Source organism: Salmo salar, chromosome 24 (genome assembly GCF_965601325.2).
Source record: "Salmo salar chromosome 24, fSalSal1, whole genome shotgun sequence".
NCBI lineage: Eukaryota > Metazoa > Chordata > Actinopteri > Salmoniformes > Salmonidae > Salmo > Salmo salar.
Genome location: NC_138314.1, coordinates 1,936,173 through 1,959,698, shown reverse-complemented (window position 1 = coordinate 1,959,698; position 23,526 = coordinate 1,936,173). Strand labels below are relative to the sequence as shown.

The 23,526-nt window shown below is 41.9% G+C and overlaps 1 protein-coding gene across 1 annotated transcript in view; it reads right to left on the bottom strand.

The window, feature by feature from the left end:
- The window catches only part of LOC106584890 (protein prenyltransferase alpha subunit repeat-containing protein 1), a 166,892-nt gene that overhangs the window by 71,819 nt on the left and 71,547 nt on the right, over positions 1-23,526 (bottom strand). Inside the window, exon 7 of the mRNA XM_045706657.2 lies at positions 423-15,508. Coding sequence (XP_045562613.1) covers positions 15,112-15,508 — 397 coding nt within the window. The 3' untranslated portion in view covers positions 423-15,111. The remainder of the gene's footprint in view (positions 1-422; positions 15,509-23,526) is intronic.

Below are 23,526 nucleotides of genomic sequence, written 5' to 3'. Positions count from 1 at the left end.
ATATTTTCTATTGTTTTAAAACGATCTAAGCTTATCAATGCCTTCGGAACATCTGCAAATGAATGACCTGGCCTAAAAAATATTATATCGCCCGCATAGAATGTTTGTTTCATGTCAACAATGTGGGCGTTGAAATTATTCCCCCCGCTACATTGATATATTGTAGCCTAACTCTTGTATTGCTTATATGGAACAACAATCTCCCGCTGGCAATGACCATGAAAAAGTATCAGCAGCAGGATGACTGGGCTACCCTGGCCAATCAAGTGCCATTCGCCCAGACAATCTCTGCTAGTGCTACAGTTCGTTCGCAAAAATACTGAGAAAGAAGTGTTGCTCTGTTTGAAACCCCATTATATCGCATGCACACGCAACCGTGCGTTCACAAGCAATTCGCGCGAATCAACGGTAATTCATCTCACCTCGGGTTCTTCAATATCGGTGTTTCTGCAAGCTTGCGGTCCGTTCCATTCCCTGCAATTCCACCATCTTCCGTTCCACACCTCTCTCACTCTACCCGGCTAGGCTGGGCAGCAGACGGTCTGTGCTGTGCTGTGAGCGAGCTGCCTCCCTCCCCTACCCCTCCTCCCCAGCCACCGTGACATCAGAGGGGGATTACAAACAATGCAAAAAGCATCTTTAAATGGGGGGAATTTTGTCCAGCACTGGATGGCCGCTTCAGCGGTCTTGAAAGGCTTATATTGTCTTCAACTAGAGTACACACATTTCTGGTCCGTTTCATATATCCATGCTATATTGCATATCAGTTCAATTTTACCCCATTATTCTTGTCAGTTCTGTACTTAGTCATGGGGAAACAAATGGATTCCATTTATAGGCTGTAATGTGATGTCCAAACATTTAGCCAGATAGAATACTTCTCTCTTTCACGTGTGCCTATGGCAATGGAATAGCAAGGAAGTTTTAGTCAGAGATGTAAATAAATAGTATACCATTACCTACATGTTTATTACGTATTTTCCACCTACTACCCATTCTTCACCTATTTTACCTCTCAGGTTCTGACAAAGTTGTATATTCCATATGAGCTTTATTAAGCTTGGTAAGCAGTTGATTAAAAACTATTTATGTTGAAACAGTATATAGAATTTATTGTATTACTCTATAAATAAATACAGAAATAATCAAAGATGAGCTGCTAGGCATATTAACATTGGTCAAACCCTCCAAAAACAATCTTACAATAAATTAGAAAAAGTACAAAGTAAGAAACTACATTATATTTTAAAAACTAAATGAACCTTTGTAAAAAATAATGATTCTGCATATAAACTCATCAAAAAAAGAAACGTCCCATTTAAAGACCCTGTCTTTCAAAGATAATTAGTCAAATTCCAAATAACTTCACAGATCTTCATTGTAAAGGGTTTAAACACTGTTTCCCATGCTTGTTCAATGAACCATAAACAATTAATGAACATGCACCTGTGGAACGGTCGTTAAGACACTAACAGCTTACAGAAGGTAGGCAATTAAGGTCACAGTTATGAAAACTTAGGACACTAAAGAGGCCTTTCTACGGACTCTGAAAAACACCAAAAGAAAGATGCCCAGGGTCCCTGCTCATCTGTGTGAACGTAACGTGCCTTAGGCATGCTGCAAGGAGGCATGAGGAGTGCAGATGTGGCCAGGGCAATAAATTGCAATGTCCGTACTGTGAGACGCCTAAGTCAGCGCTACAGGGAGACAGGACGGACAGCTGATCGTCCTCACAGTGGCAGACCACGTGTAACAACACCTGCACAGGATCGGTACATCCGAACATCACACCTGTGGGACAGGTACAGGATGGCAACAACAACTGCCCGAGTTACACCAGGAATGCACAATCCCTCCATCAGTACTCAGACTGTCCGCAATAGGCTGAGAGAGGCTGGACTGAGGGCTCGCCTATCGGTACAAACTCACCATCGCTGGACCAGACAGGACTGGCAAAAAGTGCTCTTCACTGACGAGTTGCGGTTTTGTCTCACCAGGGGTGATGGTCAGATTCACATTTATCGTCGAAGGAATGAGCGTTACACCGAGGCCTGTACTTTGGAGCGGGATCGATTTGGAGGTGCAGGGTCCGTCATGGTCTGGGGCGGTGTCTCACAGCATCATCGGACTGAGCTTGTTGTCATTGCAGGCGATCTCAACGCTGTGCGTTACAGGGAAGACATCCTCCTCCCTCATGGGGTACCCTTCCTGCAGGCTCATCCTGACATGACCCTCCAGCATGACAATGCCACCAGCCATACTGTTCATTCTGTGCATGATTTCCTGCAAGACAGGCATGTCAGTGTTCTGCCATGGCCAGCGAAGAGCCCGTATCTCAATCCTATTGAGCACGTCTGGGACCTGTTGGATCGGAGGGTGAGGGCTTGGGCCATTCCCCGCAGAAATGTTCAGGAACTTGCAGGTACCTTGGTGGAAGAATGGGGTAACATCTCACAGCAATAACTGGCAAATCTGGTGCAGTCCATGAGGAGGAGATGCACTGCAGTACTTAATGTAGCTGGTGGCCACACCAGATACTGACTGTTACTTTTGATTTTGACGCCCCTTTGTCCAGGGACACATTATTGTCTGTGGAACTTGTACAGTTTATGTCTCAGTTGTTGAATCTTATGTTCATACAAATATGTACACGTTAAGTTTGCTGAAAATTAACGCAGTTGACAGTGAGAGGACGTTTCTTTTTTTTCTGAGTTTATGTATAATTCCTATATTCTAACATTTGTGTTCTAATGTCTGTAAGTAGGCCTAGTATGCAATACAACAAACCCACATGGTAAAAAGAGTAAGGATATGCTTGCATTCATTCATTCAAAAGATGCTGACACAGACAGAATGAAAACTACTCAATGACAGCTCAGAGAAAACTAAAACAACAAAAACAAATGTAGCTTTGATAGTTTGATAAATGATTTTCATCATTCAGGACACAGTGGTTTTGAGATGAGAAGGGTCTCTTACATAATGTTTAGGTTATATATTATCTTCTTAATTATTCCAAACATAGGTAACAGAGAACATAGTAGTAGTAGGAGTTAAATGGAAGCCCTCGTAGGTAAAATGTTGTGAACTAAAAACAAGGGTGCCTTCGGCAGGACAGGGCAGACGTATGGCCGACACACTACACACAGTATCCAAATGAAGTGATAGTAGCTAAGGCTGCATTTGAACTCTTTCTGCAATGATCTCCAATAGGACAGACACTGTGGCTGTTCCAATATCCACCTACAACAGTCATGATGTGTTTCCCAGCTTGTGTCACTGACCACCACAATGGCTGATGACTTCTTCACACATTACTGCCCCTACTGTCTGCCCCTAAAACAGCTGTTGTCATAGGCCGTTATGAACTGCTTTGTCTGTTCACAGTGGCATTATGAATGTTTTATGAATGCTTGTCTAGGCCTATGTCTCAAGCGTGTCTCACTAAGCCTCTTGGGAATGTTATACAGTTGCAAGTTGATTGTTATGTTGTGCTACAAGCGCTAAAGAGCCTGCCCCTGCCCCTGCTCCTTCCACTCAAAACGTCAGTTTGGTTTTTGATCCATTTGAGCTCTGTCACATTTTGTTATGCGGCAGCTGTGAAGAGAATACTTCAGTGGCAACTACCAAGCTATCTCCAAGCTTGTTTGTTTGTCTGTCTGTCTGTGTTGTCATTGCCTCCCTCGGCCACATGCTTCATACCAGTGCCTGTTCTGATCACATTACAGATACACACGACAGTAGCCTAAGCCTGTATTTATTAAGTGTCTTGAAGTAGGGGAGCTGATCTAGGATCAGGTCCCTCCTATCCATATAATATTATTTATTATGATAAAAAAGACAAAACTGATCCTAGATCAGGACTCCTAGATACGCTTTGTGAATACTGGCCCTGTTAAGTAGCACCTTGACGAGAGGGCTCAAACACCTAACAGAAATACAAGTCTGTCTCTAATACAAATGGAAACGGTTTTCCAACCTACTCTATAGCAGTATCCCTCCCTATCCGACAGAGAATCTGACCTGCCTGCCCTGTGGGCAGTGGCTCAGACACATAATACAGTATTGTATAATAACCACTTTGACAAATGAGCTGGTGTGACTTAGGGGCAGATCTGCAGGAGGATGCATCTAAGATAAGAGAGAGGTTAACTGGAGGTTAGAGTAGGGGAACTATCCCTTTAAGAGGAGATACATAGGTGGTGAAGTATCGATGTAAGAGGAGAAGACAGAGCCCGTCTTCTCCTCTTTAAAGCAACAATCTTAGACTTGATTCAGCCTATTTCAGCCCTGCCACTTAAAAGGTATAGTTCACCCAAATTACATAATGTTCAAATCCACTATAAGTGACTTTGTTGAGCTTCACAATCAATTTCAGATTGTTTCAGATGATTTAGACATGATGCATGAAAAAAGCTAATATCGGTCCAATGACTTAAATGGGATTTGTGCCAAAAATGTTACAATGTTAGCATGTGGAAACAGTTCCAGGGAAACTAAACCAAAGAATGGATTGCTGTCATACCCTGTAAGCAGTCTATGGATAAGGTAAGGAAACCAATGTTTCATTTTGTAATTTGGGTGAACTATCCCTTTAAATTGAGATGGGGCTGGAAAATGTTAATTACGAAAACAGCTGCAAATATCCCATTTGCACCTTACAGAAAATAATGCAGAAGATGCCCAATGTTCATCAGAGCTGCTCCTCTATAAAAGATTGATCTATTAGTCTATGACCAAAAAAGGGTGTAAGAATTGTTCTGCCGTTGTTATTATTATCATCATGTTCATAGTGGTTTGTGCAACTGAACAAATTACATTTACAAAAGGTACAGGACAGGGGCCCTTTCTTACAAAATGGAATCCTACCTGAATATGTACCGTGCGAGTATGTGTCAGTCTAAAGATATGTTCTGTGAATATACAGGTAATGTCATGCTTATAAAACACAAACTTAGATGATTTATCTTGAGATAATGTAACAAGTATCATGTAACACTACCAAAAGATAGGTCTTTATACCGTATTTACCATAGAGTAACCTATTATCTGGTTATAATACTTATTACAGGAGCCATAACTCAGTGTTTGATTGAATACCTCAAGTATATACAGTAGGTTGAGAAGAACGAGCAGAGAATGGATCAAAAACATCTCTTAATATGTATAATCCTACAAAGGGATAGATCGGTATTTTGGCAATGAAGCCCTTTGTGTACTACCCCAGTCATTTTAACTCGTGTATACAATTCTTATGTCTCTGTGTTCAGTTTGAACGAAGTTGCAAACTAGCGTTAGTGCAATGCTAGCTGTTCCAGTCATTGCGCAAACTTCCAGTCATTGCGCAAATGCTAGTTAGCATTGGCTCATGAAACTACCCCCAACTTCCTTCATACTGGATGCAGAGACATACAAATGGTATCCACAAGTTTGTCTGACTCAAAATCCCAAACTCTCTCTTTAATGTTATGTGCTGAACTGAGAGACAGTCATATATATATAGAATCCATTCTATCCATGAATCCTATTTCTATGGAGATAGTGCTGTAAGCATCAAATAAACTCTTCCTACACAATGCTTTCACTGACTCCTAATGACAACAAGCTTTAAATCATACGCCTATAATACCCAGATCAGTGGGTCTGTGAGATATGAGGGGTATACAACAAAGCAGGATCAATGAGTTAGTCAGCTAACTTGCCTAACTATTTAAAACATTTTTTTTACAAAGATAAGTTTGAAACGGGCATGGTCTAAATTAGTCAACAACCAGAAACACATATCTAAGTTTAGCTTTCTCAATAGACCAGAAAATCAATAGCTATTTCTGGTTGTTAATTGAAGTTAGCTGGCTAACTCATTGATCCTGCTTTGTAGTAAACCCACTGGACTGAAAAGCAGTCAAGTTAGTGGGAGCCAAGTTACTCTCCAGGGAAGAAAGATCAAAAACACTGAAACATCAACAACATTGAATGAGAGCAGCTGCCTCGCCCTTGATTCTGTTGGCCCAAAGAAAGGCGGCCATTTTGAATGTCGTGCTGAATGAGAGGCATTCAGGCCAGTTATTGCCGGTTACATACACTACATGACCAAAAGTATGTGGACACCTGCTCGTCGAGCATCTCATTCCAAAATCATGAGCATTAATATGGAGTTGGTCCCCCCTTTGCTGCTATAACAGCCTCCACTCTTCTAAGAAGGTGTATATATAGTTGTGCTGTCATGTCAACTCCTTGTCACTCATTGTCATGCCAAACAAAACATTGTTTGGATTGACAAGGACAGCAATGGAGTAGACAAGAGAACAAACAGATCTGGTACTATTGTTGAGCAATAATGCGTGCCATCAGCCAGGGCCTGTATTCATAAAGAGTAGGGAAGTGCATCTTTCCCTTTCAATTTCATTTCGATATGTATCTAGATCTGTTTTAGCTGACTTCTCTGTCTGTGTGTGCCAGGGTTTCCGTTAGCCGGCAATTGGCCGATAAATGGCGATATATAAAACTGTTCCCGCTGAGAGAAATAAAACCCATAGCAAAATAATTATTTAAATTCATTGATGGAAATATTAGTCAATAAATTTGACCATCATGTTTATCGGTCTAAGTTAATTTGCATAATTTAGTGGAATTAAATTGGTCTGTGTGTATTTTCATTAGTCAGCCTATTTTGAGCGGGACTTCTCCTGCTGGAGTAAAACGTGCTTTTATAAGGCCATTCATTGCGCAACAATTCTAAATGCAATTGTGTGTTAAAAACAGTTTTGGTGCACGATTAAACGAGCTACTATTTTTATTTCTCAACTGGTAATTGAAGCGCACCGCCCATTCAAGTGCAGGCAACAGGCTGTCAGCGCGTCACCCACCACTTCACAATGTGAGCTGGAGGCAGTATGCATTTTGAAAACATACTTAATTGTTTGATATTGTTTGTTTGATTGTTTTATTTCATATTATCAAGCATGTCTTACCTTGCTTCAAAGTAGTCTATAGGCAAAATCTGACCATGGAAACATGGAGGCAATTCTTTTCTAAAGATTTAATAAAGTAATATCGGAATTAAAATGCTAAAAATCTAAAAGTTAAAAGTCAACTAATGTGAGATCATAGTGTGAATTGTTTGTCCTTTGGTTATTTATGCTTTTTATCTATTCCCCATTACATACACTACCGTTCAAAAGTTTTAGAACACCTACTCATTCAAGGGGTTTTCTTTATTTTTACTATTTTCTACATTGTAGAATAATAGTGAAGACATCAAAACTATGAAATAACACATATGGAATCATGTAGTAAACAAACCAAAAAAAAGTGTTAAGTTCTTATTGGCTTGGGGGCAGTATTTCGACGTCTGGATGAGAAGCGTGCCCAAAGTAAACTGCCTGTTACTCAGGCCCAGAAGCTAGGATATGCATATAATTGGTAGATTTGGATAGAAAACACTCTAAAGTTTCCAAAACTGTATAAAAAAATGTCTGTGAGTATAACAGAACTGGTATGGCAGGCGAACACCTGAGGAAAATCATCAAGGAAGTGGGATTCTTTTGATGTGGGTGGTTTTCAATTGAATGCCTATAGAGTATCTAATTGGTTAGGACCCAGATTGCAGATCCTATGGCGTCCACTAGATGTCAACAGTCTTTAGACACTGTTTCAGGCTTGTTTTCTGAAAAATGAAGAAGAATGAGACCTTTCTGTCAGTGGACTGAGGAAGAATGCAGTGTCTGGTTTTCATATCAACTTTTTTTCATTGTCCAGAAGCCAAAGGCACAATCCTAGTTGTTGCATCTTCAGCTTCCCCCTCTTTCTAAGTTTCTAACATAGATTTTTATCTCTGTCACATATGGAACCGCTATCAGGTGCGCTGTTTAGAATGTTGTTTTCAGGCAAATTGAATTTTGGCAAATGTTTGAAAATTGCATTTTATTGGCTGCTTCATTACATGAGTTTCATGTTCTGTTAAGATGCATTACCATAATTGAAATGTGATTTTTGAGCACAGTGGGTGGATGCCCTAATGGTTTATGCACCCACTGCATATGGGGAAGATACATTTCTCAAATGACCAGTAAATTTAAATCCTCCAGCTCACTTTGTCTGGCACCACGTTTTCCTAACAGAAACCCTGGTATGTGTGTGTTTGTAAATGATGTATATGTCTATGGTGTATGTAGTCACCTGAGCTGAGCCTTAAGGGAGACTGGTGGGCATCTACTACCTCACTATCAGATTAGGGGGAGGGGGCAGTGTATGCTTTTTTCTCCCCACACTTTTAAATCACCATCACCCACTTGTAATTTTTCCAGATTACAAGTGTTTTAGCTAGTAATGTATCAATATCTATGAATGTATAGCACAACTTTGGATTTCACCCCCGTCTCAAAATGAATGGTTTTGATCGTTTTAAAGTTTTTAGGGAGCGAGCTTCTCCTCCTGCTTCGACCATGCAGTGATTGCAGTCCTCATTATGAAATTATCAACTTTACCCTGTAAAACTACCAAAACTATTGCTGATGGTGAACCAGGATGGGTACATTACAGGCACATTGTTTTTCTGCAGTTCTCACTTGTTGCTCATATGGTAAGTAAATATTTTCTTCCATGAGAAATATAAGGAAAGCTATTACTGATGCCAATGAAGACTAGCTAATTTTCCCCCAACATCGGACACCCCCTAACTTCGAACGCTCTCTAGCGGTTGGAGGATTAAATCACTTCGAGCTCAACATTTAAATGGCCTAGAAAATAACAGCACGTTTTGTGACTGAAGACACCCTTCTACCAATTTTCATTGCAGTTTATGTAAGTTAAGTTAGATTGAGAGTTGTCAAAAAAGTAATATATATACACATTTTGTGGGACAAGCTGTGTATTGTAAAATTTGACTGCGAGACAAACCACACATTTAATTTCCAGCTTTTGACCTAAATTATTCACACTCATTTATATGTTAGTATTAAACTGTTATCTACTTTCTCAAAACATAAGCGCAATCTGTAAAACAAATAATGAGACATTATTTGGTTACAACACTGAACAAGATGCTGGTGAAGAACCTCTACAGGAGGGCGCACCGGGCTACGCAATGACAAGTTGACAGGCAAGTCATTTTTTTTTTACTGGAAGGCTAGCCAACTAATCAACTATCTAGTAAACACTTCAGATACGAGGTTGGTGTCTTTTTTTGAAACAAAATTAAACGGATATATATACTGCTCAAAAAAATAAAGGGAACACTTAAACAACACATCCTAGATCTGAATGAAAGAAACAATCTTATTAAATACTTTTTTCTTTACATAGTTGAATGTGCTGACAACAAAATCACACAAAAATAATCAATGGAAATCCAATTTATCAACCCATGGAGGTCTGGATTTGGAGTCACACTCAAAATTAAAGTGGAAAACCACACTACAGGCTGATCCAACTTTGATGTAATGTCCTTAAAACAAGTCAAAATGAGGCTCAGTAGTGTGTGTGGCCTCCACGTGCCTGTATGACCTCCCTACAACGCCTGGGCATGCTCCTGATGAGGTGGCGGATGGTCTCCTGAGGGATCTCCTCCCAGACCTGGACTAAAGCATCCGCCAACTCCTGGACAGTCTGTGGTGCAACGTGGCGTTGGTGGATGGAGCGAGACATGATGTCCCAGATGTGCTCAATTGGATTCAGGTCTGGGGAATGGGCGGGCCAGTCCATAGCATCAATGCCTTCCTCTTGCAGGAACTGCTGACACACTCCAGCCACATGAGGTCTAGCATTGTCTTGCATTAGGAGGAACCTAGGGCCAACCGCACCAGCATATGGTCTCACAAGGGGTCTGAGGATCTCATCTCTGTACCTAATGGCAGTCAGGCTACCTCTGGCGAGCACATGGAGGGCTGTGCGGCCCCCCAAAGAAATGCCACCCCACACCATGACTGACCCACCGCCAAACCGGTCATGCTGGAGGATGTTGCAGGCAGCAGAACGTTCTCCACGGCGTCTCCAGACTCTGTCACGTCTGTCACGTGCTCAGTGTGAACCTGCTTTCATCTGTGAAGAGCACAGGGCGCCAGTGGCGAATTTGCCAATCTTGGTGTTCTCTGGCAAATGCCAAACGTCCTGCACGGTGTTGGGCTGTAAGCACAACCCACACCTGTGGACGTCGGGCCCTCATACCACCCTCATGGAGTCTGTTTCTGACCGTTTGAGCAGACACATGCACATTTGTGGCCTGCTGGAGGTCATTTTGCAGGGCTCTGGCAGTGCTTCTCCTGCTCCCCCTTGCACAAAGGCGGAGGTAGCGGTCCTGCTGCTGGGTTGTTGCCCTCCTACGGCCTCCTCCATGTCTCCTGATGTACTGGCCTGTCTCCTGGTAGCGCCTCCATGCTCTGGACACTACGCTGACAGACACAACAAACCTTCTTGCCACAGCTCGCATTGATGTGCCATCCTGGATGAGCTGCACTACCTGAGCCACTTGTGTGGGTTGTGGACTCCGACTCATGCTACCACTAGAGTGAAAGCACCGCCAGCATTCAAAAGTGACCAAAACATCAGCCAGGAAGCATAGGAACTGAGAAGTGGTCTGTGGTCCCCACCAGCAGAACCACTCCTTTATTGGGGGTGTCTTGCTAATTGCCTATAATTTCCACCCGTTGTCTATTCCATTTGCACAACAGCATGTGAAATGTATTGTCCATCAGTGTTGCTTCCTAAGTGGACAGTTTGATTTCACAGAAATGTGATTGACTTGGAGTTACATTGTGTTGTTTAAGTGTTCCCTTTATTTTTTTGAGCAGTGTATCTTGTAATTGAACAAAATAGTAAGGTGGCCAATAACTGGGGACCGTATGCTGATAATACGGGATGTATTATTTTGTTGCTAAACCGCTTATCAAAAATATGATAGTAGTATTTCCACTGAAATATCAAACATGCTAATTGCTAACCCGTTTTACTACACCAATAATCACAAAACATTGATGGCTTGATCACAAGATCATTTCTTAAATGATGTTGAATATGCCGATTATACAGGGTGCTACGCTACTATGAACCTCAGCTAGCATAGTCGGTTGTACTGATTTTAAACATGATTTTTATTAATTGTTTTAAAAAAGAGTCAATTACTATTTACCCGGGGAAGTAATTCATGAAAAGGAGAATGGATTACATTTTTGTACGGAGGTCAATGAGTGTCAAATTTGGTCAGCAAAACATTGAATTGCTAATTTGCTACTTGAAGGTTATTTGATTGAATATTAGTTTCGTAATGGTTAAGTTGTTACAAATGCACTGATATATGTGGACACAAATGGCATTTCACAACTTTGAAAAAAACGTTATAATCAGTTGCCTGTTGTTCACACGCGTATCTGCCCTCTCATTGGTAATGGGCCCCCCTGAACTCGCCTCCATTCCATCTTTGAGGACAGTCACTCGACTATCTTGTCAATATAATGGAACATTTTTGCTAGGCTACTGACATTGCCTGGGGTTTTTCGGCATGCAAAATGACTTGTAGATCAATGACTGTCAACGCAGTTCTCTCTTGAACATTAGAACTAGGGACTAATGTGTATCGGTAAATCGTGAGTTACATCTCTAATAAAGTCTCTCAGAGTAGGAGTGCTGATCTAGGATTAAGTACCCCCTGACCATGTAATCATCAAGATCAAAAGGCCAAAACTGATCCTTTATCAGGCAGCGCTCCTCAGGGAAACTTTGTGAATACAAGCCCAGGTATCACTAAGAGGACTAAACAAACAGAACAGTGAAAAAAATACAGCAGCAACAACTACTCCAGGAGAGTATGAGTGTGTCGCAAATGGCACCCTATTACCTATATAGGGTGCCATTTGGGATGCAGACAATGTGATGATCAGATCAGGGGGGATTATAAAACCTACAAGGTTCACAAGTCTGAAACTGATACTAGTTCCCCCTCAGAATGGAAATAGATGTTGTGGTACTAAGTTAGCCTTGGTGCCAGTCTGTTTCTGCTCGCTTGTCAACTCCTTATGGAATTGTCATGCAAAATGTTTGGCTTGACAATGACAATGGGGTAGGCAAAAGCACAAACAGATCTTGGACCAGGCTAGCACCAAGCTGTTCTTGAAGAAAAGGGAAAGCAGTGACACAGCCTATATACCAGTTGTGCTTACATACAGTACTGTAATCATTCTCATTGACAGACTCGAGGGCTAGGTACTTCAGGAGAACCTTCTGAGGAAATTAGAATTTTTAGAATGTGCTTGCAGTCATTTATTTACAATCGAGCACCTCTCTACAGTTGAAGTGACTCTGACCATTGTACGCCTGGCAGTTGATATATACATATATTTCACATCCAGGTATGAAGAAACCTTGATCAACTAGAATTGATTCTCTCAGATTTTATTTGCTTTCCTCTCTCCTTGCGAAATACTTAAATTTCTCTGGGAGCTAAAACATGAGTTTCATTGGTTCATGGTTGTGCTCAGTCTAAATGTTGTTTAGTTGTCCGTAGGGATGCACGACATATCGGTATCGGCATATAATGGCTTTGCTAGTTTTTTGTTCTTTGTATGTTGACAATGAATGATTTGCTGCACTGCTCATCTCACTATAGTCCTTAATTTAATTATGCAGAATTGACCTGATAACAACATTTGTGATGAATAGCCTCCTGTAACCATGGCAGCTTCACTTAACCTATTCTGCTACAATACATTTAGTTACTGGAAGACAAAAGAAAGATACCGGAAGAATGAATCTCTTAAGTGAAAAAACTAAAACAACAGACAGAATTGGTTGACAGAATTGTTCTAGTCCCTAACATTGAGAGACCTGAGGTATTGAGGTACCTGAACTAAGCTACTAACAGACCATATGAGCCATACTTTTCCAGATAAGTCGTTCCATGTTATTTCAGCAAGCCATGACACCCACCATCTCAGATTGTTCTCAAAATGTTTCTGTAGTAAGAAACAGGTAAGTTAGGTATTTCTGAAACATTATTTTGTTTACATTTTATCTTGGAGAAAGTAGCCTAATTAATTGCACCCAAATTGGCCATTTTAATTTATTGGATTCAGATAATATTCAATAAATATAGTACCAAACATCCGACTTGGACCAAACTTCTTCCTACCATTGAGTAAGACATGAGGAATCCCCCCAAAAATGTAAAAGCCACCCACCCACTCACCCCCAGTATTCAGTATCAGTTCTCCATGATTGATAAGTAGTATGACGCTGTGGTTTAGAGTATTGCTTTTCCATACTATGTAATGTATTCAATATGAAACTGATGTTTTTTCCCCCCTGATAGTATTGAAGTTGTTTGCATTATTTACCATGAAGTAGTGTGAAAGTACCAGGTTTTGACCACTAGATGCCACTGTTCCTGCTATACCATCACACTCTTTTATGCTTTTATAGAGCTGTTTCCTGATCATTTTATTGAAACACATAAGACTGCCATGCAATTAATTACTTTATTAAGGCTGTCACAACATTTAGTCGCTAGCCAATTTCTTCATCAAAGTTTTTGGCTTGTAAGGTAAAGTCATCATAGGAGAATTGCATCAGAGAGCAGCCACTTGTTGGACTATTCAATAAGAGTTGTTTTTCAGCTTTAAGTTGCTATAAGAACAAGCTGAATTGCTTTCATGGAGGACTGGCTTGAATTGTGAGGACGACACAATTTATTTTCATAATGAGACAAATCTATTGGTTTTCTACCCAAAGTTGTAAAATGAAATGTTGTGATGTAAACACAAGAGACCAGCAAAATGGATAAAAGAGTGGCGGTGTAGCAGGAACAGTGGCATTTAGTGGTAAACATCTATAGACCGTTTGGCTGATAACGTCACAAAAATTATGCGCACACATCATTGTGGCCTGAAGCCGTGCTTTGCAATGATTCTGAACGGTGAGATAACGAGCAACAATGACAAGAAGCTACCATGTGGGGAATCGTATGTGTCTCATTTCAACTAGTTGTATCTTCAAATAAAATACATTTTTATAGGTCACATACACATGGTTAGCAGATATTACTGTGAGTGTAGGGAGTGTTCTTGATACCATGTCTTGTTTTGAGGTGTTTTGACTTATTTCATGTCAATGCTAATATGGCAAGAATTTGCTAACTAACAACTGTAACAATGTATTTGAGAGTCAACAAGTGCTCATTGTGCAAATGTATTTATATGTTCAACAAACATTTGGAGACTAAATATAGTTTACATGTTGTCAACAAAAACAGGTCTGTTTTTTCCCATAGTTGCGCAAGCGTCACTTTTGTTGCTTAACAACCAATGCAAGCCACTTAAATTACTAATTTCTCTGAACAGGGGGAAAAGAAACATCACCAGATGCACAGGGAATACATTACATAGTATGGAGAAGCAATAGTCCAAGCCACAGCTTCATACTACTTGTCAAACATAGACAACTGATACTGTATACTGGTTGTTGGGGTGGGATTGGCATGGGGTGTAGGGGGTCCGTGGGTGGCCTTTGACAATTTTTGGGGGACGCATTGGTAGGAAGAAGTTTGGTCCAAATTGGATGTTGGGTACTATATTTATTGACTACTATCTGAATCTTATAAATTAAAAAGGTACATTTCGATGAAATCAATTCGCTTAATATTTCAGAGATGTAATTATATTTCAACAAAATAATGTTACAGGAATGCTAATCGTATCTCCTCTTACTAACTACAGAAACAATTTCAGAACAATCTGGTGGTCCCCTTTCTTGTGCTTTGAGGTGGAACGACTCAGAGCAAAGCAACACTCAAATTTCCATTCTGAAGGGGGATTGGCTCAGACAAAGCTCTGCCGACGAATCAGAGTCCAGGCATTTCTAGGAAGACAGGAGGGGCCACAAATAACTTTGAGATCCCCCAGCCCCCTTCCAGAGCCTTCAAGACGAGCATAATGTTACCAGCCACTAGACGCTGATCTAGGGACAGTATTTTGCAGTTCTTGCCCTAATGGTTAAGGTTAGGGGTTGGGTGAGAGTAAGCTGATCCTAGATCTGTGCCAGAGGGGCAAATTTAAACCGTAACCCATCTCCAGTGGAGTAGGAAGCGTCTAATCTCACTGACCAATGACATTGTCCGTCCATCTCTCACTGACCAATCACAGAGTCTAGCCACTTTCTGTATGCAAGGGCGAAGCATCCCTGCTCGGGGGAGCGGCAGCCGTCCAGGATGCTGGCTATGAAACCGTGCTCTGAGGGCAGGGCGGGGGGGCAGGGGTCAGGGGGACCCCGCTTCAGACGCTTAGTCTCGCGGGGGTCTGGGACCCCGACCCCGTCCACCTCCATGGCATTCTGACCCTCCTGAGCCTGTCCGTTCCTGCTCTCCACCCTGTCTAAACCCACTCCTCTAGGGGAGGCTGTGTGAGGGTGGCTGTTCAGCCCAGCGTCAGTGTGGTTCAGCTGGGGAGACTCATTGCCACAGTCCCGGCCATCGTGGTGATCGTGGTCCCGCCTCCAGTGGTGCCAAAGGTAGAAGACGTGTCGCCTGGAGACAGATAGTGGTTAGGAAATACAGTGTTGGTTTTAATGTCATAGTAAACTGCTATCATTGAAAAACTGGATTTGTAGGATCTGTAGAACTGTAAAGCTAAAAAACATTTTATGTTGAAACCATATTATGTTTTTAAGGGGAAAAGATGCCACTCTAGACAAAAATAATGATATCCTCTAAGATATCACTGAGTCATGACCATCTTGGCCAAATCAATGTATAAATAATATTCACATTCTCTACAGCCATTAGTCATCAGTTAGCAACCATCTGAACACTGTTACCATGGTACCCCTTACTTCGCCCTATCACAACAAAGCTGGTCAGTAGGGCTGGGCGATATGGCCTAAGAATTGAATCTCCGTTTTTTAATAGTTATGGGCAATTCACTATATATATATATAGATTGAATGTTTTCTCTAAATAAGCTTTGTTGTACAATTAACCTCTCTGGGGTAGGGGGCAGTATTTTGACATCCGTATGAAAAGTGTGCCCAAAGTAAACTGCCTGTTCCTCAGGCCCAGAAGCTAGGATATGCATATAATTGGTAGATTTGGATAGAAAACACTCTAAAGTTTCTAAAACTGTTAAAATAATGTCTGTGAGTATAACAGAACTGATTTGGCAGGCGAAACCCCGAGGACAAACCATCCAGGGGAGAAAAAAGGTCATAGGATTTTCCAATGATTTTCTATGGGACTCCCTTTTTATTAAGAACCTGGTTGCAGTTCCTATGGCTTCCACTAGATGTCAACAGTCTTTAGAAATTGTTCGATGTTTTTCTTTTGAGAAATGAAGAAGTAGTGCTATTCATTGTAAGTGTCACTCCAGATGGACTCTACTGTTTTGGTGCGCATGAACTGGAACGCGCTTCACGTTGTTTTTATCCGGTATTAGAAACAGTTTATTCCGTCTTAAATTTTATCGATTATTTATGTTTTAGGGTACCTGAGGTTGGATTAGGAACGTTGTTTGAAATGTTTGGACCAAGTTTACAGGTAAATTATTAGATACTTTGTAGGCATGTTGGGCGAGTTGAAACCGGTGTATTTCTGAATCAAACGCGCCAAATAAATTGACATTTTTGGGACATAAAGAAGAACATTATCGAACAAAAGGACCATTTGTGATGTTTCTGGGACATTTTTGAGTGCCAACAGAAGAAGATCTTCAAAGGTAAGGCATTAATTATATCGCTATTTCTATTTCTTTTGTGGCGCACCTGCCTGGTTGAAATATGATTTTCATGTGTTCCCGTGTGGCTCAGTTGGTAGAGCATGGTGTTTGCAATGCCAGGGTTGTGGGTTCGTTTCCCACGGGGGACCAGTATGGGGAGAAAAACAAAAAACAATGTATGAAATGTATGCATTCACCACTGTAAGTCGCTCTGGATAAGAGCGTCTGCTAAATGACAAAAAATGTTTAAAAAAAAATTTGAAATAATGTTTTTGTATGCGGGGCGCTGTCCTCAGATAATCGCATGGTTTGCTTTCGCCGTAAAGCCTTTTTGAAATCTGACACGGCGCCTGGATTAACAAGAAGTTAAGCTTTATTTTGATGTATAAGACATATATTTTCAAGAATGTTAAATATTTGAATTTTGAATTTCGCGCTCTGAAATTTCACCGGATGTTGGCCAGGTGGGACGCTACCCTAGAGAGGTTAAACTGTAAAAAAAATAAAAAATGCATTTCAAACAGCAATAATCTAATGAATTCAGGGCTAGGCTAAATATAAGCCTTCCACAATCATAAGACCCACTAATAATTGTATTATTTTATCAAAACAGTTTAACCTGCTTTTTTAAAATGATCACTGATCTGGTTTTCAAGTCAATCTATGAAAATGAACCATGCATAATTCCATGCCTGCTATTTCCTTGGCGTTGGTGGGGAAGCTTGCTTGTTTCAGTGATCCTGAAGATTATACAGGTGGGGTTTTGGCCCCAGGCAGGTTCAACCATGCCGGGCAGGTTGCAGGTGAGAGGACAGACTAAACACAGCACCTGGCCCTCCAGGTTGGGGGTTAGACGTGGGGCTAAAAAAACACCCCGTAAAAACACACTGTTGCAGAAACTGCAACAACAACTTTAAAAACTACAACAAGGGACCCAACAGGAAACTCCAACCAATCCATAGGCACTATAGATATGTGGTAGTGGAGTATGGGCCTGAGGGCTCACACTTAGTGTGTTGTGAATTCTGTAATGAATGTATTGTAATGTTTAAAACAATTGTAGAACTGCCTTAATTCTGCCGGAGCCCAGCAAAAGTAGCTGCTGCCTTGGCAGATACAAATACTATGACAGCTTTAGATGAAAGCCCCAGGGGCTCGATAACACGTTTTCTAGGGCCCAAAACTACAGTACGTCTTAGAGCATGGAATGTCCGCACCATGTTTGAAACTTCATGACAGCTCAAGTTATCAGAGAGATGGAACATGAATATCCTGTGTGTAAGCGAAAGCAGATGGACTGGTTCTGGACGCATGGTGAAAAGCGATGGCTAAACGATCTATTCAGGAAAGGATGATTCCCACTCCAGTGGTCTAGCCCTCATTATCAGTAGAACAACTGCCAAATCACTCTTGGAATGGGAACCCATCAGTGACTGGCACATCAGAGCAAGATTTGACTCCAAGGACTGGAAGTTCACCATCCAGCAATGTTATTCCCACACCAACGAGGCAGAGGAGGAGAACAAGGATGACTGATACAAGCAGCTACAACAAGCAGTATCCAAGGTCCCACAACACGGCATGGTCATGACAACAGTGGATTTGAATGCAAAGGTTGGAGCTAGGCTATTGGGCAACAACAGTGAAAAGATTGTCGACTTTTGCCTCAATAACATCTGTGTGATTGGTGGCACACAATTCCCTCACAAAGACATCCATAAGCTAACATGGAGATCCCCAGATGGTTACACAGTCAACCAAATTGACCACATCATTATCAATATGAAATGGTGAAGGTCTCTGCAGGATATCAAGTTCCACCGTGGGGCAGATGTCAACAGCGACGACTACCTGGTAATAGCCAAGGTCAGGCTGAAGCTGTGAGCCACACACATACACAATACAAGGGCAGAACATCTTTGACATCAACAAGCTCACATCTCCTGAAATAAAGAAAGCTTTTACCATTGAGCTAAGAAATTGCTTCAGTCCATTAGCCAATGCAGAGGAACACCAGGGCACAGTTGAAATCACGTGGAGTAACATCGAGAATGCGTACACAGAAACGGCAAAGAAAGTTATTGGCTTTAGAAAGAAGGGCAAAGAAGTGGTTAACACAAGATACATGGAAGAAAATAGATGTGAGAAGGCTGGCCAAAGATAAACTGCTAAGCACAAAATCACCCATGCTGATTGAGCGAGCAAAGCAAGAATATAAGACCAAGGACAAAAAAGTAAGAAAGAGTGCTGGAAGGGATAAGATAATTGGTCAGTGAGGCAGAACAAGCTGCAGCAAGAGGAGAACTAAGTACTGTAAATAAGATCACAAGACAGCTCTGTGGCCCAAGTTAGCAACCACACAATGCCAGTCAAAGACAAACAAGGTAAAACAACCAAAGAGGAACAACCTGCAAGATGGGTCCAGCACTTTGAAGAGGTTGTCAACTGGCCAAAGCCTTATGATACAAAGACCCACCAACCTCGGACGAGATTGATGGTATTGACACAGGCCCACCTGTTGAAGCAGAGGTCCAAGCAGCCATCAAGGCTTATGAAGACTCTCTGCACGCTGAGTTACTTAAAGCTGATGTCAACACAGCTACCATGGTGCTGACTGATATCTTTTGCAAGATCTGGGAGCATGATATCTTACCACAAGACTAGAGAAAAGGCCTTATCGTCAAACTGCCAAAGAAAGGAAACCTCAGCGACTGTGACAACTGGCAACTAAAAAAATAAGCGTCCTCTCACTGTCAACTGTGTTAATTTTCAGCAAACTTAACATGTGTAAATATTTGTATGAACAAAACAAGATTCAACAACTGAGACATAAACTGAACAAGTTCCACAGACGTGACTAACATAAATTGAATAAAAAAAATCAAAAGCAACAATCAGTATCTGGTGTGGCCACCAGCTGCATTAAGTACTGCAGTGCATCTCCTCCTCATGGACTGCACCAGATTTGCCAGTTCTTGCTGTGAGATGTTACCCCACTCTTCCACCAAGGCACCTGCAAGTTCCCGGACATTTCTGGGGGGAATGGAACTAGCCCTCACCCTGCGATCCAACAGGTCCCAGACGTGCTCAATGGGATTGAGATCCGGGCTCTTCGCTGGCCATGGAAGAACACTGGCATTCCTGTCTTGCAGGAAATCACGCACAAGACGAGCAGTGTGGCTGGTGGCATTGTCATGCTGTGGTGGGTCATGTCAGGAAGAGCCTGCAGGAAGGGTACCACATGAGGGAGGAAGATGTCTTCCCTGTAACACACAGCGTTGAGATTGCCTGCAATGACAACAAGCTCAGTCCGATGATGCTGTGAGACACCGCCCCAGACCATGACGGACCCTCCACCTCCAAATCGATCCCGCTCCAGAGTACAGGCCCCGGTGTAATGCTCATTCCTTCAACGATAAACGCAAATCCGTCCATCACCTCTGGTGAGACAAAACCGCGACTCATCAGTGAAGAACACGTTTTGCCAGTCCTGACTGGTCCAGCGACAGTGGCTTTGTGTCCATAGGCGACGTTGTTGCCAGTGATGTCTGGTGAGGACCTGCCTTACAACAGGGCATCTTTCTTTTGGTGTTTTTCAGAGTCAGTAGAAAGGCCTCTTTAGTGTCCTAAGTTTTCATAACTGTGACCTTAATTGTCTACCGTCTGTAAGCTGTTAGTGTCTTAACGACCGTTCCACAGGTGCATGTTCATTAACTGTTTATGGTTCATTGAACAAGCATGGGAAACAGTCTTTAAACCCTTTACAATGAAGATCTGTGAAGTTATTTGGATTTTTACTGATCATCTTTGAAAGACAGGGTCCTGAAAAGGACGTTTCTTTTTTTTGCTGAGTTTACATCTTCTGCAGGATACACCTCAAAAGGATTGACATTGCTGTTGATGACAAACTCAGACAAGAACAAGCAGGGATCCGCAAAGGAAGAGCATGCATTAACCAGATCTTTGCCCTGCACAACATCATCGAGCAGTGCCGAGTGGAATGCACTCCTCTAAATCAACTTTACTGATTTCAAGAAGGCATTCGATAGTGTTCACCATGAGAGCTTATGGAGGGTCCTAGGAGCCTACGGAATACCACCTAAGATTGTCAACCTCATTGGGAAGTTCTATGAACACTTCGAATGTAGCATCATCCTTTATAGTTCTCCTACAGAGTAATTTCAAGTCTGGTGTCAGACAAAGTTGTATCCATTCTTCGATCCTTTTTCTTGTTACCATCGACTGGGTAATGCGTCAAACAACATCTGACAATTCCAGAGGAATCCAGAGGACCCTCTTCCCTCATCTGGAGGACTTTGCTGATGATCTGGACCCTATATCATCTAAACACATCCACCTCCAGGAGAAGTTAGACAGACTCTGCATGTATGCTAAACAGACTGGTCTCCATATCAACACACAGAAGACCCAAGCCATGAGAATTAATACATCACCAACACCTACAATTAACATTGATGGAGAGGTGCTTGAGTTTGTCGACAACATCACCTAACTTGTAAGCCTAATCAGCAGTGACAAAGGAGCCCGACAAAACAAAACCAGAGGAGCTTTCAGTCGACTCCATCCCATATGGAGCTCAACAGTATACAGACTAGGGTTGGACATTTTGGGGAATATGCAGAGGTGGAAACCTTTCGTCAGAATTAAGAGGAATATATGGGAATTAACAGAAATATATGCAAATTAATAAATATACCATTTAAATGTAGATGTTTTTTGCATTGGATATATTTACCATATAATATGGAGACAAAAACATAAACCTTTTACCTTATCATAAGTAGACATAATTGAAAATTATTAAATCCTTCCAATAGAAAAAAAAAAAACGATTCAGTTACGAACTGAACTTTAATTAAATGAGTTGACTCTTCACATGGGATGATTTCACTGAACAACAAAGGGAATATTGAATGATCCCCAATGATCCATCGCATCTCCCAAAAACCTTTTCAACATACATCTGTAAAATGATAGTCTAGAAACTAAAGCTTTGGTTGTCTTCCTCTCAGGCTTCCATGTGTTCTCCCTGGACCTCCTCAATGTCCACCTCTTGAACATCAGACTCTGAGGCCTCATCTTCACTGTCACTTTCCAACCTTGTTGTGGATGGCTGGTTGTCAGGCTCAAAATGCCTCAAATTTGCCCGATGGCCACCAATTTTTCAACCCTTGTATTGGTCAGCCTGTTGCGTGATTTGGTGCGTGTGTTCCCAAACAGGGACCAGTTGCACTCTGAAGCGATTGATGTTGGTGGGATTTGGAGGATGATGGAGGCAACGGGGAAAGAGCCTCAGATCCACAAAGTCCCTTAAAACCAGGTGGCTGATGAGATGTTGGCACGACTGCCATATTGCATCTCCATCCCAAAGCCCTTGCTTGGAAGTGTACTTCGCCAGACTGCCAAGAACCTTGCTGTCATCCAGGCCAAGGTGGAGAGACCTTAGGCCTTGTTGACCTCTGCACCAGACAGGATGCTCTTGCCAGCATACTTAGGGTCCAACATGTACGCTGTGGCGTGTATGGGCTTCAGGCTGAAGTCTTTTTGATGCATTTCAGAACTGCAGTTTCCTCTGCTTGGAGCAACAGTGAAGTGGGCAGGGCAATAGGGAATTATTCTCTTACATCTGCAAGCAGAGTCTGAACATCAAACAGGATGGCATTGTCTCCCTCAATCCATGCAATGGCTACTGCTATAGGTTTCAGGAGTATCAGGCTGCTTACCACTCTCTCCCAAAATACATAATCCAGGAGGATCCTCTTGATGGGGCTGTCCATATCGGCAGACTGTGATATGGCCATTTCTTGGAGAGACTCCTTCCCCTCCAGGAGATGTCAAACATGATGACAACACCACCCCAACGGGTGTTGCTGGGCAGCTTCAATGTGGTGCTCTTATTCTTCAGACTAACTTGATGGCCCTTCACATAACTAACCATTTCCTTGGCTTTCCTGTAGAGTGTATTAATTGTTTTCAGTACCATGATGTCCTTGAGGAGCAGATTCAATGCATGAGCAGCACAGCCAATGGGTGTGATGTGAATGTAGGACTCCTCCACTTTAGACCAAGCTGCCTTCATGTTTGCAGCATTGTCTGTCACCAGTGAAAAAAACTTCTGTGGTCCAAGATCATTGATGACTGCCTTCAGCTCATCTGCAATGTAGAGACCGGTGTGTCTGTTGTCCCTTGTGTCTGTGCTCTTGTAGAATACTGGTTGAGAGGTGGAGATGATGTAGTTAATTATTCCTTGCCCACAAACATTTGACCACCCATCAGAGAGGATTGCAATACAGTCTGCTTTCTCTATGATTTGCTTGACCTTCACTTGATCTCTGTTGAACTCTGCATCCAGCAACTGAGTTGTGTATGTCTGGTTGGAGGGGTGTATGCTGGGCAAAGAACATTCAGAAATCTCTTCCAATACACATTGCCTGTGAGCATCAGAGGTGAACCAGTTGCATACACAGCTCGCGTAAGATATTCATCAGCATTTCTCTGACTACGTTCCTCCATTGATTAAAAAAAATTATCATTCCAGGAGGACCATGAACTGTTGCTATCGATAAGGTGTCTGACTCATAATTTTGTACCTTGTCAGCTTGGGGATGCAATTTTACAACCTTTCGGTTACTAGTCCAATCCTCTAACCACTATGTCATATAAAATATATTCACCCCACCCAGTATTGTAATCGAAACTTACCAGAAATCATGTAGTCCTTGGCTCAGACAGTGTAGTAGTGTGGCCTCAATAGCATCTCATTAGTGTGCAAGATCTTGAGAATCAGCTGCACATGTGATGGAAGAATGCACTG